The 19284-nt window shown below is 41.2% G+C and overlaps 1 protein-coding gene across 1 annotated transcript in view; it reads left to right on the forward strand.

Annotated features, from left to right (window-relative positions):
- The window catches only part of LOC118560406 (NLR family CARD domain-containing protein 3-like), a gene marked incomplete at its 5' end in the record, with an annotated part of 39019 nt that overhangs the window by 9361 nt on the left and 10374 nt on the right, over positions 1-19284 (forward strand). Inside the window, 2 exons of the mRNA XM_036131391.1 lie at positions 3646-3818; positions 15553-15726. Of these exons, the coding sequence (XP_035987284.1) occupies positions 3646-3818; positions 15553-15726 (347 nt within the window). The remainder of the gene's footprint in view (positions 1-3645; positions 3819-15552; positions 15727-19284) is intronic.

A 19284-nucleotide genomic window follows, 5' to 3' on the forward strand; every position in this document is an offset into this window, starting at 1 on the left:
TAAAATTCAGAGAACCAAAATAGACAAGCTGAAAATAAGGCAAAAATAATATAAAGCCATTAATATTAACGACTGGGCCTCTTCACAGAAGTCTGACTGGGGCCCCAAAACAGTAAAGTCCCCCACTGATACAAACCACTGCTTTATTCTTTATCTCAGCTTCATTTCTTTACTCCATCAATGAGATCTAAACACCAGAACCACGGTTCTACTGGGACCACCTGTTTATTTTTGGTATTTTAGGTTGGGTTTGAAGAAAGCTTAAAGCCAGAAACTTCTGCAGACTTTGTGTCAGTTTGCTGAGTTTATGTGGGAGTTGAAGCACTTCTAAAAAGTGTAATTTGTTGAAACTATAAAAATATATACTCCACGACTCCAAAACAGTAATTTGGGTGTCCTTAGTCAAACAGAAACAATAGAGCTGAACTCCTGAATGAACATTGGACTCAAGGAAAATGGATGCAAGTAAGGTTTTGCCCTAAAAAACTCCTCCAGAAGAGTGAAATCATGCCTTCTGACTTTATTTCCTCAAACAGTCAGTGAACATAACGTCTTAGAAATAGCAGCTGGTGGTAAGGCCATAGATATAGACTCTGCATCCCTGTCTCTATGTTAAGGATGTTAGCTAAAATCATCTGCATTTACAATGAAGACTAACTTGGCCTTAGAACATTAGCTATGGTTACTGTATTGAGCTTGTATTATTTTCTCAGATATACCAATTGGTTGCTTTAACCTGCTCATTACACAGCCTTGTGTTCTGATAGCAGCCCAGTTTAGCGCAGGTTCTGCTACATGTTGCTGCCACTGAGAGACCTGGTGTCGCCACCACCATCATCATCAGCCATGGCAGCTTTTGACGGCCCTGCCACAAACATTTCTGATATTTTTTAACATTTGGCAGCAAGTGCTTGAAAAGAAAGTTGTTTTTATTCACACAGTTTCTCTGAGCTTCCTCACTTTTTCTCCATCTCAGCATCATAAATTGAGGTCCTTCGTTTTTGTGGTGTTGAGGAGCTGGTTATTTTCAGTGCACCATGTGGCCAGCCCTGTGGTACATCCGTGTTGATTGTGATGGATGTGGAGCAGTTGGAGCCTGATCGGACATTCTGGGGTCTGTTGGTCAGAAAGTCCAAAATCCAGTTGCACATGGAGGTGTTGATGTCCAGGTTTCAAAGTTTGGCTATTAACGTAGCCGGAATGACAGTGTTGAATGCTGAGCTAAAGTCAACAAACAGCATGTGTGCATAAGTATTCTTATTGTCCAGATGTGTGAGCACAGAGTGCAGTGCCTTCGAAACTGCATCCTCTGTGCTCCTATTGCTGCGGTATGCAAACTGGTGTGAGTCCAATGTGGATGGTCTTTTTGAAGTCTTTTAGGTGTGCCAGGACCAGCCGCTCGAAGCACTTCATTACGATTGCTACAGGGTGGTAGTCGTTAAGGCACTTTGGGCTGGAGTGTTTTGGCACTGGCACGATGGAAGTGCATTTGAAGCATGTTGGTACAGCTGCTTGGGCAAGAGACAGGTTTAAAATGTCTGTAAAAACAGCAGCAAGCTGCTTCGCACATGCCCTGAGCGTGCGTCCAGGGATGTTATCTGGTCCAGCTGCCTTGTGCGTGCTGATCCTGCTCAGTGCATTGCAGACATCTGTGGAGGAGCGTGTGATTGGCGGTTGGTCGGCTGAGGATTTGAGCTTGGTGGTAGTTTCACTGTTGTCTCTTTCAAAGCGAGCATAAAAGTCATTCAGCTTGGTCAGGAAGTTGACATCAGTGGCTGCAGAGGTGGAGTGAGTGGGTTTATAGTCACTGATGGCCTAAATTCCCTGCCACATGTGTCGGGGGTAAGCATTGGAAAAGTGTCCCTCTATCTTAAGCTTGTAGCAGTACTTGGCCTCTTTAGGCCCGTTTACACTACACCTAAAAACCAAGCCATGCCGAGACCGGTCCGAGCTTGGTCCAGTTAACCGAGATAAGATAGCCATTTACACACAAGAGTTATCTCAGTTATCTCGGTTCCTTGATTGCTCCTCGCCTCCTAGTAGCGATTTGCAGTACTACCGCTCTCTGGGATTGAAGGCGGGACCGAGCAAATCAAAATTGCGGCACCGTAACATTCAGGATGTTATGGTTAGACAGAGTCGGCTTTTGGGACGTGGATAAGACAAATGAACGTCTAATAAGGATTTACAGTCGCAAGAAACAACAACAGACACTGATGTTCATCACACTGCTAAGCAGAATCATCACTGGAAACCGTGTGGCGCGGTAAGGAAGCTAGTGTTATAATGAATGTCTGAAATTTGTCTGAATGGAGTGTGAATCGGGACGTGCAGCCAGAGACGCCCGAAAACCCACTGACAGTCAGCTGACTGTAAGGGCATGACGCGGTCTGCTCATGCGCTCCTCGTTATCAGATAACCGGGCCAAAAAAAAACAGTCCGAGACCTGCTGGGGAACTGGTCTGCAGTTAGCGCGGTCCAGTTATGGTTAGCGCGGTCCAGTTATGGTTAGCGCGGTCCGGTTCAGTCTGCTGACCTTTTACACACAAGAGTTATCTCGGTTACCGAGCTCGGACTGGTCTCGGCTCGGTTAAAAAAGTGTTGTGTAAACGGGCCTAATGATGCCCCTTTTCAGATTTGCTCTGGCTGTGCTATAGGTTTGTGCATCTCCTGATCTGAAGGCAGTGTTGCATGTTTTCAATAGGAGTCGCACCATCGTCAATGGTGGCATTATTATAATCCAGTACAAAGGAGGCATAACAGTCAATTTCCGTGTGAGAGCCACTGGTGGCTTGAGAAGCAAACATCCTCCAGTCTGTGTGTAGAAACCTTTCCTGAAGTGATGAATCTGCTCCGGCAGGCCACTGATGGCTTCACACGATTGACGAGAGGTGCATATTTGGGGGTGAGGAACAAAGAAAGGTGATCTGACTGTCCCAGGTGGGGGAGGGGTGTCGCAACTTAAGCTCCAGCCACGTTTGTTTAAACGTGGTCTAAAGTTTTGTTCTCTTTGGTGTGGTGAAACATGCTGGTGAAATTTTGGCAGCACTGACTTTTAAATTTGAATGATTAAAATCACCTCCGACAATAAACGCAGCTTCTGGGTGAATGGTCTGTTGTTTACTGATGGCTGCGTGAAGTTTTTTCATAGCAGACTTAGCATTAGCATCCGGGGGAATGTAGGCTGCAGTGATAATAGTGGAAGTGAACTCCCATGGCAGATCGTATGGTCTACATTTAACCATGAGAAACTCAAGGTTAGCTGAACAATGTTTCCCAACAAAAGCAGAGTTTGTGCACCAAGCTTTGTTAATGTAAATGCACAATCCCCCACCTCTGGTCTTACCAGAGCCATTTGCTGTTCTTTCCGCCCGGAATGTTTGACGTCCCGCTAACTCAACAGCATAGTCCGGTATTGCGCTGTTTAACCATGTTTCCGTGAAGACTAGGACATTACACTTCAAAAGTCTCTTGCTGCATGTCATTTTGAGTCAGATCTCCTCCATTTTGTTCAGCAGTGACCGTATATTGGCAAAGAAAATGCTGGGTAAAGAGAGCCGGTGTGGTGTTAGCTTTAGCATAGCTCTTAATCCTTAGTCCTTAATGAATTGCTCAATAGCAGATTTTTCTCCCTGTCTCCTCAGACTGAGTGGCTGTAACCTCTCAGAGAGAAGCTGTGAAGCTCTGTCCTCAGTTCTCAGCTCCCAGTCCTCCAGTCTCAGAGAACTGGACCTGAGTAACAACAACCTGCAGGATTCAGGAGTGAAGCTTCTCTCTGCTGGACTGGAGAGTCCAAACTGCAGACTGGAAACTCTCAGGTACAAAGTTCTCCATCCTGGTGAAACCAGATTTCTGTCCATCTTAACACTGTGTGGTATTTACAGTTTCTATCCTACAATGCAAAATATTTACACACATATTTAACAATCTATACAGCAATATATCTTATATCAGTATTGTACATAACACCACTATATATTGTATATATTTTTTATCATCTGACATTTTGATATTAGTGCACTGGTTGGAGCTGGCTTTATTCTCGTTGTACATGTGTGGAACATGATGTACAATGACAATAATAAACATTCTGATTCAGATATATTATTCATCTACAGACAACCATACATTATCTCAATGCAGAGAAGACGAAGGCAACCGCCTGGGCCCCCGCCAATAATTGATCCCACTGGTCACTGGTTAGAAATTTAACAGTACCCCTGCATTGCTAATGTGTGTTTGAAATAAAATAATTAAGATTTACAATCAAAAAGTAAAAACAAATGTAACAAAATGCATCACCAACTTCTTCTTACCTTCATTTACTAAAATGGACTATTCTGTCTCAGCACATAAAATATCCCAGAAATGCAGTGTGCTGATCACGCAAAAAGGCATTAATATGAAAGGTTTAGTGCAGTACAAAATAATATAGTGCAAAAATGCAGTAAACTATCAGTTGTGTACTATTTAAAAGGATTATAAAAAAGTTGGGCAACGTTGGCAGTACAAAATGAAGCAAGTGTCATTCAGAGTCCAAGAGTCTGATGGCAGCGGGAAAAAAGCTGTTGCAGAACCTGGTGGACCTGCAGTGGATGCTGCGGAACCTCTTCCCAAAAGGCAGCAGGAAAAACAGTCCATGGTGGGGGTGTGAGGGGTCCCTGATCATGTTGCGGGCTCGGGATAAGCAGCGCTGGGATGAAATGTCTGTAATGGAGGGAAGAGGAGCCCCGATGATCCTCTCAGCTGTCCTCACCACTGTCCTCACCTTCTTCCAGTCGGAGGCGCTGCAGCCGCCACACACCACAGAGAGACAGCTGGTCAGAATGCTCTCTATGGTGCTTCTGTAGAAGTTCATGAGAATGGGCGGGGGCAGGTGGGCTTTCCTCATCCTCCGCAGGAAGTACAAGCGCTTCTGTGCCCTCTTGACCAGTGACATGATGTTGACAGACCAGGTGAGATTTTCTGTGATTTGCACCCCAAGGAATTTGGTGCTGCTGACCACCTCCACAGTTGAGCTGTGTTATGGGAGTTTTGGGTGGAATATTAAACAATAGTAACTGAGTTCCCATCTTTACTAAATGACGAGACGGTGGTAATGACGTTCCAGCACTTTTATTGAGAAACAGAGCAGAGATCACATAGATGGAAAAGTAATCGCACCCCACGGTTCCGCTGCGGTCTCCGTCTGCCCTGTCTCTGTCTGTCTCACGTTTCGGGCTTCCCCTAATACTGCACCGTGGCCTTGGTTTGAGACATAACAAAGACAGTCTATCATAGACAATAATCATTCTACGCAGCATTCAGCCTTGCACTCAGCAAACAGTGGATCTTATACACAGCCATCATGTCTCCAGGCCTCCAATGTCCGAGTGGTGTGAGGCCATAGTGACTTCAGAATAATAATTCTTATAACATTCCTCTCTTTTTTTTTTTTTTGATGATGGCGTCGTCAGCATCAAGACAAAACAAGATGACCCATCACTTGAAAATGTGAACAAAGCACAGAGGAACCATTTCTATAAACTCGTAAAGTGGGACCCAAAGGGTTCCCATGTTGGAACCGGGTAATGCTGGAACTTTTAGTACACATCAACATGAATGCTTCATAGAGCTTTAACACACAAGATCAAAGGTTTAGCTTTTATCTACAATTTAGGATTCATCTAGTTAGGTAAGGCCTGTTTTAGGTACCTATGCGCACATTATTTTAAATTTACATTAGACTATGGTAAGCTAAACCTGTTCAGTAACCAAGGTCGAATCCGTCTACTCTTCCCCGCCCTGAATATCCTCATACTCCTTTCTCCACTCACCTGTCCGATGGACAATAATCCACCACTCCAAACTTACAACACCAGGAGCAAAGGCAGGAGAGGTTCAGTGCGGCCAGAAAACGCTACCCCTAGGGGGCAGTAAAAACTGGCAAGGCCCCCTCCCAGGGAGATCTGCTCTCGGCCAATCTGAGCCTGAAAACCCTGTATTGAATCTAAGTGTTAACTTTACCAGCTAATATTAAAAGATCTTTAGAGCCAATCCGATCCTGGTTCTTCCTATATCAAATCAAAAAGGTGCATAAACCATAGATCTTTGTGTCTGAAGCAACCAGTTTCCATTTTTTCATAAACCCATATTGATCAACATGATGTAACATTAAAGTGTAGATCTCATAACACAAAAAGATCAAACATGTGAGTCAGTGGAACAGAGCAGTTAAACAAACAGTAACAAAATATGAGAAGAGTCTGAAACGTCAAGAACGCAAAGTTAAGAAAGCCTTCAGGCCTTACATGGCACAAGGCAGAAATTAATCTAGTCGCGCTTAGGGTCTCTTCAGGCAACTCCTCCCGTTGAAGAATAAGGAATCAGAGTTCTCTGGCTTCTTCATCCCTAGTCCTCTTCTGGTTTCCCCCTCGTAGGCTGGACAATCAAGCTGGATGGTAATAAGGGTTCAGTTCTGGATTGGGGCACTGAGCATTTTATTTTGCATTTCTCTCTAATAAAACACTTTGTGAAGATGGTCTGCAGACACGAGTCCTTGTTTCCACTGGAAAACAGAAACAAGGTGTAATTAGTGTTCTTATCAAAACCCCCATTCATGTGTCATTTATTAAAACATCCTCCAAGCACTTTCACATTCAAGAGATTTCTGTGCACAATTAATTAGCTCTCAGAATTCTGCAATTTAATTATTAGTTAAAAGAGTAATCTTTAAGTTCACATGTATTTGCAGTAAATCCATAATAATTCTTAATAGAATGCATTTAATGTGTCTTAACTATTGTTGTCTGACAGTTGAAGTTCTCTGCAACATAATTTCATCAACATATTCGTTTCACGTCATTTTCCATTTTATTTTGAAAACCCAACTGAGAAAAAGAAAGCCTTTCCATGTGAAAGCCTCTTCCTCTTTCTCTCTCTTTTTTTTTTAAAGGAAGAAAGTGAGGTGCTGTTCTGCACAGAAAAGACAAAATATTTATACCATGCTGTTACTGTTCAAGAACGCCAAGGTTCTACAAAACAAAGCAGTGAGCAGGAGAGAACAGGAGCTTTTTGAAAACACTCTAACATTGCTGAACAACCAAAGCTACTTAAGCAAATCAGAATTAGTTCCCAAATTAATCCTAAAATAAAGTAAACCATACATGTGATTATTTTTCCTTTTATAACTGAGGATTGAGGACTTTAATTAAGAAGTTCTTGGATGAACGCGTCTCTGCGTTCCAATTTGTCTAGGCCTCTGCAATCTGATCTATGATCTATGTTTTCTGAGTGCCTGGTCAGGAAAGGTTAAGGTTCTCTGAAGCTTTCTGTTTTCAGCAACCCTGAAAACCCAGAACCCTTTACAGTCAGTGTTAGGTGTCAGGTAACCTGTGGGACCACCTCGTCGTCTCTCTGGTTCCACCAGCTGTGTCAAGTCCACAGCAGCTCGTCCTGGGTGCCATGCCTCAGGGGTCTCCACACACCCCTGTGTGGAAAGTCTCTCATTGTAAGGATCTCACCTTAAGTTCCCATTCCAGATGTTCTTTACACAACAGGAGTTCCAATGTGGGATGTCTTTGCTGCTTTAATGTTCCTCAGAGAAAACCTTCATTCATTGATACATCATCAAGCTGTTACCCTTTCATCATCACAGCCCCCCAACCATCCTGACCAGATCCAAAATGTCCCCATAATTTAATCTAATTAAATTAATCTTACTAATATTTACTTACTAATATTTTCTGTATGTAAGACGATAACCATTAAATTATCCTGATCTATAAAAGCCCCTAGGTTAACAGTTAGCTAAAACTCAGTGTTATGTGTTTTTCCCTTAGGATGTTTAACTGGTTAAAAAGACTATTGAGTTATTTGTGTTCAAGTTGAAAGATATTAAATCTCCATAAATATTGTAACCATTTTACCCTGATGCTTTAATCCTAAATTTACCCATGTTAGTTAGTAGGATGTGTCATTATGCTAATTTTATTGCAACCTTATCCATTTTAGCCAGTAACCTTTTCTTGCGTTTTATTGATACCCGCCAGAGTAGCAGAAATCAGCTTACTCTATGATGTTCATTAAATGAAATGCTATTTAAAAGTTCACATTACTCTGCTTATATAGTGAAAACTAATTAATTCATTTATTTATTTAACTGTTGATATAATACCCACTTAATTTATTAAGTTGCTCTATGATTCCATCAAGTTGCTTCTTTAAAAGTTTTCACCTTTACATAAACTTAATGTGTTTCGTAATGTGTTTTGTTTTAATTGTGTACGACAAAATCTGAAGTGAAATGCATGAAGTCGTGTCTGCAGAACTCATCTGTATTTTGTCCAAGGTTGTCCGATGCCTCAGTCATAGTCCTTCATTGTCCATTTTCAGTCCAATGTCTGAGTTCAGCAGCCCAACATTATCCTTCCCATCAAGAGTTCATCCTCCAGTCCTCACGCCTGCAAATGTTTTTCATATTTAGTTCCATACTGTTTGTTCAAAGCACAGTTTTTTCTCATCTATTTAAATCAAAAAATCATCTATATCTAAACTTCTTTCACATGGACTGGTTTGTAATGAATCATCATTATTATAAGAAATGAGATCTCAGTAATTTTAAATTACTTTAGGGCTAAAAAAAAACAAGTTATAGGATCTAATTTTATACAGTAAACTCAAGAAGCTTTGTGTAAAGCTTATTACCAGTTCCAATTTTCTAACAAAGCTGAAATATTTCCGTTCAAGACATGTTAATCTCACCGTGTATCAATTTAATTTGGTCCTGATATTTAATGTTAAAAAAACAAACCTTGTTATTTAAATATCTCTTTTCCTTTACCTTTTTGTTAACATAGTCCATGTTTAAAAATGTCATTTGAATTACGGAGCTGCAGTTCTCCCAAAACAAATGAACATTCTGAAACCATGAACATTACTTTTACCTCGAATTAATTCACACAGATGAACGTTTAGTTACATAGATACATACATACGTACAGTTACATACAAACGATGACATTCAGACAGACAAACATGTGCAGGCCTGCTTTTTCACCATCTTAAATAGTTCTATGTTTTTCATATTTTTTAAACGTCAACGCCGAAAGATGTTTTCAACGCGTTAAGTTCCCGCTTAGTTTAAAAGGTGGAGAGCGTGCGCTGGTTACGACTCCCGAATGTTTCGTCCAAACACGGTTTTACGCTTCAGTCCCGCAAGGATACAACTCTGTGTCGCGCAGACACCTGGACGCTTACCCATTTTTGAAAGTTATACGTTGTTATTAGCAGTTCAGAACACTTTTACCCATAACGGAAGTGTCTCTTGTCAGTCCCCCTGTAAACGTTTCCCCGGTGCAACGTTCTTTTAGTTCCGTTTCCGTTTTCTGTTTTTATTCATTTTATTCAATTTTCGCTTTTCTTTTTTTCCTCTTAATTTTATTTTTATTATTTAGTAGCAGTACCGCAAGAAAATAAAATAATAGTAATAATAATAATAACCCCTATGTGAGAAATGTCCATGTTTAATCAAATCATTTCAAATCATTTAATTTATGCATGTCATGCTTTTGGGCCCCGACTTTTTCAGCATGAAATCGAACCTCCAACCCTGGGCAAGGCTTGACCCTGAAAAACCTCTGCCTTTGACCTATTACACGGACTCTTCTGCATCCAGACTTTTTTTTTAAATTTATTTTTATTTATTTTATCCTTTTTTTGTGTTTTATTAATATTTTCTACTCGTCCTTAGCACGATCGACCAACTAAATGAAAGGCCTCACATCCGATGGTCGCCTTTTTGGTATAATGGTCGGGGTCCCCACTTATCAAAGCTGCAAACGTCTTCGCAACAGTCAAGGACTTAAGCATCCCTGCCGCTTTCATCCACAACAGAAGTGGACAGCCTCTTGCACAAACCCAAGACAAGAGGACTTTAATGGACCAGCTGCAAACTGCTCAGCCGGTCACCTGTTCTCCAGGTGAAAATCACTCTGCCCCTCCTTTTCCCAGCATGAGAGTCCGCATTTCAGCTGAAAACGTATTTTAATTAAATTTAGAAATTTAGTTTAATGTTAAAGCCTTAGTCACTGTTCTATATTGCGAATCCTGTTTTATATGCCTTAAGGATTAAATATAATTTATTATTTCTACCGGCTTTTACTTATAACTACCTTTTAGGTTTACAGTTTTAAATTTTAAAATTTCTTGAGGTATTCTTTAAATGGGGTTTAAATTTTAAAAGCTTGCAAGCATTTTTGAGCAATTGCGTTTGTTTTTAAAAGAGCTGGAAAATAATCCCCTTACCGTCTCATGAAAGAAAGGTTCGGATCTTCGCGCCGACGCCCAGAGACGCTCCGAGACCAGGAGCTCCTCCACATCCCTTGAAAATCCATTCGGGGTACCAGAGGCCGGATAACCTTTCCGGGCCGGCCAAAGCTGCTCCTGTCCCCGGACTCCCCGGCCCGTCGGTCGGAGATCTTGTTCGTTGACGCCAAATTGTTGTGGGAGTTTTGGGTGGAATATTAAACAATAGTAACTGAGTTCCCATCTTTACTAAATGACGAGACGGTGGTATGACGTTCCAGCACTTTTATTGAGAAACAGAGCAGAGATCACATAGATGGAAAGTAATCGCACCCCACGGTTCCGCTGCGGTCTCCGTCTGCCCTGTCTCTGTCTGTCTCACGTTTCGGGCTTCCCCTAATACTGCACCGTGGCCTTGGTTTGAGACATAACAAAGACAGTCTATCATAGACAATAATCATTCTACGCAGCATTCAGCCTTGCACTCAGCAAACAGTGGATCTTATACACAGCCATCATGTCTCCAGGCCTCCAATGTCCGAGTGGTGTGAGGCCATAGTGACTTCAGAATAATAATTCTTATAACAAGCTGTTGATGAGCAGTGGAGCTTTCAAAGCACTTCATCATGAGAGTCAGTGCAAGAGGCTGGTAGTCATTAAATGGGGTGACTTGAAATTTGTTTGGCATCGGAATGATGGAGGCAGATTTAAAGCATGTTGGCACTGTGGCTTGGTCCAGCGTGTTGTTAAAAATCTCTGTGAGGACACCAGCCAGCTGACCTGCACACTCCTTGAGCACCTTCCCAGGTATGTTGTCGGGACCTGGGGCCTTCTGCGGGTTGACTCTTCTCAAAGTCTTCCACGTGTCGATTGTGTCAAGGCAGAGGACCTCCTCTTCCTGATGGGGAAAAGCTCTCACCGCTGGAGTGCTGTTTAGTTTTTTGTTTAGAGCCTCAAACCTCCCAAAGAAGTTATTTAGTCCATTAAAAAGGTCTGCATCAACTTCACCCAATGGGGGGAGGGCGTGTTGTATTCAGTGATCGCCCTTATGACTTGTCACATGCTCCTGGTGTTGCTGGCATCATGGAAAAGATTCTGGATTTTCTGACTGTGGCTTCGTTTTGCTTACCTGATGGCACAGTTCAAGTTAGCTCTGCTGTCCTCAGTGCCTCCTTGTCATCAGACTTGAAGGCTGAGTTCCATGGTCTTAGCATTTGCCAAACCTCGTCAGCTGTCCAGGGTTGTTGACTGGCCCGGGTGGTGATGTTCTTAGTGGTGCTGACGTCCTCAATGCATTTGTTGATGTATGCTGACACAGTCACTCATCAATGTTAATCTTGTTGTTATATTTTGCTGCAGCTTTGAACATGTCCCAGTCAGAGCACTGAAAACAGTCCTGGAGTGCCTCCATGCCCCCCTCAGTCCAGCTTGATGGTAGGTTTTGCTCTGATAAGCAGGGGCTTGTATGCAGGGTTTAGCATTACAGATAAGTGGTCTGAAGAGCTGATGTGGAGGCGGGGGTGGGGCCGGGTTGTTTTGAATAGATATTTTGTATAGAGTAGTTCACGCGTGACGTCATGCGTGACGTCCACGCAACATCTGGGTCCTGCAGGTAGGCAAAAGCAGAACTGTTCCCGTCTACTATCATTACAAAACGGTTGAATTAGAGCATGCTTTTAGTTTAGTTTATTTTTGGAATCTAAACAATGTCTACGACTTGTTGTGCTCCCGGTTGCACATAGAGGCATTCCAAATCGTCGGATGTACGTTTCTGTCGTTTACCAAAGGATGAAGAAAGAAGAAAGAAATGGATAATTTCAATAAAAAGGATGCAGGCAGACAATCCCAATGGCCTGTGGGAGCCGTCATACTATGACAGAATTTGCAGTCTACACTTCATCTCCGATAAATACAACTTAATTCTGCACTAGTCATTGTTCTACTTAAATAGCGGCGGAGGGGAGGTGGCGATCGCTAGACGGGGCCGGGAGAAGCAGAGTCGATGCGCTGCAGCAGCAGCAGGCCACATCATTTTTGTTTTCTTCGTGCAATCAGTGTGCAATAATGTGCTCCAGACAGCGGCTGCATTACGCCCCTGTTTACGCTGCAACGTCGCCGACACCCCCACCAATTTTAATAAGACAAAAACACCAAAAAAAATCCGTAGTGAACAATGTTTTTTTAACCTACCGATGGCGGGTTTTCCTCTCTGCTGAGGTGCTGTCTGTGTCCGACTCCGCTTTCTGCTGTTACACAAACATGTCTGAACATCCATCCATCTGTTTTCTGACCCGCTTAATCCCTCATGGGGTCGCAGGAGTTGCTGGTGCGTATGTCCCGATATAAAATAATTGTAGCCGTCCAGTGGTTTCAGGGTTTTCATGCTCTCTCGTCTGTACTGGCATGCGTGTTTATAAGGCAGCTGTATGTCGATCAAAACATTAACAATGAACTGGTCGATAGGTGTAAACCAATCTAAAGTGTTCTCTCCGCGAGTTCCAAAATCCATGTGTTAGTTGAAATAAGGCAGAACATTCTTCATACTGGCCTGCATAAAATCCCCAGCAATGATGAAAACACCCTCCGTGTGTGCAGATTGCAGCTTGGTGATATTCCCATAGAAAACACTCATAGCCTCTTTAGTATTAGCGTTTGGAGGCACAAAAATAGCTGTGATAATAACAACAGCAAACTCCAAGGCAGGTAGAAAGGACAGCTGCGCTTCCACTGTCAGTAACACCGCTTTCACTCACTCCTCTTCTGCTCGGCGAGTCCGCTGCATTGCGGGCCTGTGGGACTTGTGCCCAAAGTACTCTGAAGGCACTTAAGAATTGAGAGTAGTGTTATAGTTTGTAGCGTTCTAGGCGACATATTTGTGTAGAAATGCTCGCAGGTTGTCGGGAGCCATAGCAACCGAGCCGTCAGGGCGCCGCCGGAAGTATATACGTTATACGCTAAGGAAGATATTTACATGTTTGTTAAAAAATTGCATTAAACCCCAAAATGACAAAATTAAGTATTTAATTTAAATACAATCAGATTTGTTTTTATTGTATCACCTTTAGTCATTACTTGCTCCACCATAACCTGATAAAGAGTAAAAAAAAAGAAGACAGAAAAGACTGACTTTATTTCTGAGAGAAATAATTTAATTATCTCCCAGTTTCCCACAATAAAGCCGAACATGAGTGGTAAATAGTTTGTCCTTTCCATGTCCCAGTTTCCTGGTCATTGCACCCACCAGAGTTGACTCAGCACATCCCAAACACACACAAGCCAAAGCCCAGAGTGACAGGGAAACTAGTGATGGGACATCAAGAGAATGAGATGCAGTAAGTGGAGAAAATATGGGAAAAGGTTTAATAAAGGGTGGAATAAAGAAAGAGAGTACACCGAAAGAGTGGATATGACCTCAGAAGGGAAAGGTCTAAAAGGCATTCTGGTGATTCTGCAAGTGTGAAATATGTGCTCACCATACGCTGCTAATGCAACTGATCCAAACCACTGCTTTATTCTTTATCTCAACTTCAAATCTTGACTCCATCAATGGGATTAAAGCAATCTATACACCAGAACTATGTTTCTACTGGGACCACCAGTTTATCTTTGGTATTTTAGGTCCCGTTTGAAGTCTGCTTAAAGGAGAAGTCCAGTCAAAATCAGAATTCAAACTGCTGAAAGTACTTTAAATATTAAATTATTACACACTGTTCAATAAATGATAAGCTTTTTTAATTAAGAGTAATTTTCATTTGAAAGTCCTTTTATGGGGGCAGCCATCTTGGTGAAGAACAGTACTGCCCCTCCCAGTTTTTGACGTCAGGTCGCAATATCGGCTGTCGAGCAAGTCCCAATGCCCTATCTGTCCCCTTGTAAATAAATATACGTTTTAATGTCAAAATATTTTTTTACCCCCTTAAACAATGATAGACATGAAGCATTTAAATTTAAATTAATACTAATTTTACATTTTGGAGAAATAAAAAGACAACAAATAAGCATTAAAGTACGGTTTATGGGTTGGGTTCTGCAATGTTATAAGATGAGTATAAAACTCATCTTTAAAACCAATCTCTGCTCAAATTGGTGATCTGCACCACCTAATCTACTCTCAGCAATCATCATCAGTTATTGCAACCGTAAACTGCAGAAAATACGGGCAGAGCGGCTCTTTCTGAGGTTAATCTCTGCTCCTGTCAGGATGAGCTGCAGTGCGTTATGAGGCGGAGGGATATTTCAGCGTCACTTAGTTTAGAGCCAAAACAATCGACTTCACTTTCAGAAACAAGCCCAAAAAAACTGTAACCCGCAACTCATGAAAGTTACAAGCGACTTTAGAAAAAGTAAGACCCATGTCGCTTAAAATAAGTGGGATTCGCCACAGTGAGCATTCTTTCTAAGTGTGTCGTATCACTCTGCCCCTCTGGTCGGTAAACAAATGTTCCAGCAAATTCTACATCATAAAAAACCTACCGAAAAGTCTCACTCTCATGTCATCTTGAAGACATTCTTCTTTGAAATGACGACGTGTTTTCTCTCTGGTGAGAATTTCGATGGTAAATCCTTCCTCTTCAAGTAGTCATTCCAACAAAAGAACCAGTAGATGATGAAACAGAAAGGTGAAAAAACTAATGTTTTTTCACTTTTACCCGATGTATTAGACTACAATGCGACTACCATGCACGTGAGCATTGTTGCTTCAACAATAGCTCTTGCGAACTTCAATGGTGAAGTTCTTTGGAAATCCAAAATAATCGTTGTTGATCGAAGCTGTGTACAACAGTTCCTATTGAGTTTGCTTGTATGCGCGGAGAACTGCCCTCAGCTCAACGCAATATTACGTCACAGGATGTGATGTCAGGTGGCCATTTTTTCCCATATTTGGGCAATAATGGTCACACCCATACACAGTGATCACCACGTCAATTTATGCTTTTATTTTCTTATTGATTAATGCTAAATTCATTAAATCACCACAAACGTATTAGTTTTAGTTATAGCTAATGATCCAATGATTTTTCCTTGTTGACCGGACTTCCCCTTTAAAGCCAGAACCTTCTGCAGAGTTTGTGTCCATTTGCTTAGTTTTCATCTCAGTGGAGCTCTAGTCAGGATTCATCTGTTTAAATGTGTCAGATGTTACTTTTTATAACCTACAGAACAAAAAGGTTTAATTTCTATTTTATATTTATTAAAACCAGCTGAGCAGCAGCTTCTTGAGCACTACGTTTTCATGTTAACATCATGTGTTGAATTGTGTGTTTGCAGCTTGTCAGGCTGTCTGGTCTCAGAGGAAGGCTGTGCTTCTCTGGTATCAGCTCTGAGCTCCAACCCTTCCCACCTGAAAGAGTTGGACCTGAGCTACAATCATCCAGGAGACTCAGGAGTGAAGCTGCTGTCGGCTGGACTGAAGGATCCACGCTGGAGACTGGAAACTCTCAGGTATGGAGGAATAACGGTATAGAGGAACTTTTTGGCAAAGTTTGAACTGATTTTACAGATCATAAATCAAACCTCTTCAATTAAATCCCACCTATCCCTCTCCTACTCCTCTTATCACTTGCAGTTAGAATAATTGCAGTTTATTTAAATAAATCTAATGGTTAATTAGGAATAGTTTAATGCAGCGTCCCACAGTGGGAAGATTCAAGATGATGATGCAAATCCTGGCAGGCTCAGCATGATGCTCTCGTAGTGGATATTAATAATTATCAATTAAGTAAGCACACCACTAATTTTTAATCAAGAGAAAAGATGCATCTTTGTCTTTGTATGTTATTTAATTCAAAGGCGAGAAACGTCTGAATGTCTCTGTCCCTTAATGTCTCCTAAATGCTGATAACCCAGGGTCCAGACCAGGAAGCAGAGCCGTAGTTTAACACTCCTCTCTGCAGCTTCTGTACTGTTACCCACCCATTACCCTATTGAGACGGTGTCTTTCCCACGGCCAAAACTGAACAGATCAAAAACTGATCTGAAAGGAACAAATCATAAAAATCTAATAAACATCAATATGGCTCAACTTGAACCAAAAAATAAAACAATTAAATGTGGTCTATTGAATATAAGGTCTAAAATTTTAGCTTCATCTAAACCTTCTACCTGTATGTTAGACCCAATCCCAACCAAGTCGTTTAAGGAGATATTCCCATTGATCAGTGGCACTATCTTAGACATGATTAATCTATCCTTAGTAAATGGATATGTACCACAGGCTTTTAAAGTAGCTGTTATTAAACATTTACTTAAGAAACCTTCTCTTGATGAAGATGACTTAATACATTACAGACCTATATCTAATCTTCTTTTCTTATCTAAAATTCTTGAGAAAGTAGTTGCTAATCAATTTTGTGAATATTTACAAAGTAATGACCTACTTGAGGAGTTTCAGCCAGGCTTCAGAGCTTATCACAGCACTGAAACGGCTCTGATGAAGGTCACTAATGATATTCTCATGGCCTCAGATAATTGACTTGTGTCTATACTTGTCCTGTTAGATCTCAGTGCTGCATTTGATACAGTTGATCACAATATTATCCTACAAAGACTTGAGCATACTGTAGGGATTAAGGGAAAAGCATTAGGCTGGTTTAAATCTTATCTGTCGGACAGATTCCAGTTTGTCCATGTTAATAATAAATCCTCCTCAAACTCTAGGGTCACTTGTGGAGTACCACAGGGTTCAGTCCTTGGACCAATTCTATTTACTATATATATGCTTCCGATTGGCAAAATTATCAGACATCATGGGATTAATTTCCACTGTTATGCTGTTGACACTCAGCTATATTTATCCATAAATCCTGATGAATCCAATCAGTTACTTCGACTGCAGTCATGTCTTGATGACATCAAAAGCTGGATGACTTTAAATTTCCTGCATTTAAATTCTGACAAGACCGAAGTTATAATCTTTGGACCAGAGTCCTCAAAAAATAAAGTTCTTAATCAATCACTTAATCTGGATGGCATTAATTTGGCCTCTGGTGATAAAGTAAAAAATCTTGGTGTTATTTTTGACCAATACGTGTCATTTAAATCCCATATTAAACAGGTTTTCAGAGTATCATTTGTTCACCTCCGGAATATCCCCAAAATTAGAAACATTCTGTCCAGGGCTGATGCTGAAAAACTAGTCCATGCATTTGTTACTTCAAGGCTGGACTATTGTAATTCTTTACTATCAGGAAGTCCACAAAATGCAGTTCAAAGTCTTCAGCTGATCCAAAATGCTGCAGCAAGAGTTCTGATGAAAATCAACAAGAGGGGTCATATTTCTCCTATTTTAGCTTCCCTTCATTGGCTTCCTGTTAAATCAAGAATAGAATTTAAAATTCTTCTTCTAAGGTATAAAGCCCTTAATAATCAAGCTCCATCATATATCAGAGCTCTGATTACCCCGTATGTTCCTAACAGAGCACTTCACTCTCAGACTGCAGGTCTGCTGGTGGTTCCTAGAGTCTGTAAAAGTAGAATGGGAGGCAGATCCTTTAGCTATCAGGCTCCTCTCCTGTGGAACCAACTCCCAGATTTGGTCCGTGAGGCAGACACCCCGTCTACTTTTAAGACTAATCTTAAAACTTTCCTTTTTCACAAAGCTTATAGTTAGAGTGGCTCATGTTACCCTGACCTCTAAAGTTATGCTGCTATAGGCTTAGGCTACTGGAGGACATCAGGGCCTATTTTTCTCACTTTGCTGAGTTCTCCTACTGTTCTCCAATCTGCATTGCTTGTCGTCATTTCAGCTTTAAACTTTTTGTTCTGTCATTTTTCTCTTCATAGAAGGTACACCTGGTCTGGTGTTCTGTTAGCTGTGACATCATCCAGAGAAGGACAGATCATCCTCTATTACCATCTAACATAGAAAGTACTCCTGGATCAATGTGAGCTTCTGTGCTTTCTGTGTCTCTGCTCTGTCTTCTCTAAACCCCAGTGAAAAAGAAAAAGAAAACATTAAACTTTTACACATTCTGGGTTAACAAAGAAAGCGGGAGTAATCTTCAGAGGAGTGCAGCCACTGGTATGATCCAGTTCCTATCTAACTCAACTCCTCTCTGTGTGCTTGGATGTGGAAACACAGTAAATCTGTAAGCATGAGAGCTTGTTTATCACGGGAAAGTTATGCAGGTGCATCCAGACCAGATATTTCAGAAAGATTTAAAAATACAAAGATCAATAATCCTAATCTGAGGATCTGTAAATTAAACTATCTGCAATAGACGAGTGATGTTTTGAAGGCAGGACTGTGGTGCAGTTTCCAGGCTCACCACCAGGAGGCGGTTTAAGTCATGTTAGAAGACATGTAAAAATGGTGTTTATGGAAGCAGTGATGATCTTTACAAGCTGAGTTTTAGAAGCAGTCTATGTGGTATTTCCTGACAGCATGCGTCCTTAAGACTGCTGAGTTTTGTTTATTGTCCAATCAGAATAATTTGTCAAGTAGGTTTATTGTTCTGTATCTCTAAAGTCTAAAGTCTTTTCTGTCAGCTCATTATAGCTGACAGCAGATATGGCTAACACTGTTACACTAACTAAGCTAACATTTTTCCTTCAGTTGGTGATTCTGATCATGTTTAGTTTCCTTGTTTGCTTGATCTCCACATTATCAGTGATTGAAGCACAAGACTGAAAGAAGATAAAACAGTTTTTATTTGTTCCCAGATCTGGTTAGGGCTCCAAATAAAGGCCTGTTAGGTTTACTAGACAGCATGTGGCTGTAATGATTTGTGTGATCTACTAATATGAGGTTGTGATAACATCAGATTATAATTTGTGTTTTCATTAGTTTATTATAGTTTGTAGAACCACACACATACAGAGACCTAAATCTGCTTATTAAAGAAAGCAGAAACATCACTTGGCCTGTTCATTGGATCTGGGGTCATCCAGGCATTTAACCAGAGCCCACCCTGTGATCACCACCATAGTGAGCTGGACATTAATTTTAGAAATCATCATTACAAGTGGAGTAGAGGATCCATATTCTGGAAGTGTAAAAAT

The sequence above is a fragment of the Fundulus heteroclitus genome, unplaced genomic scaffold, assembly GCF_011125445.2.
Source record: "Fundulus heteroclitus isolate FHET01 unplaced genomic scaffold, MU-UCD_Fhet_4.1 scaffold_43, whole genome shotgun sequence".
NCBI classification, from domain to species: Eukaryota; Metazoa; Chordata; class Actinopteri; order Cyprinodontiformes; family Fundulidae; genus Fundulus; species Fundulus heteroclitus.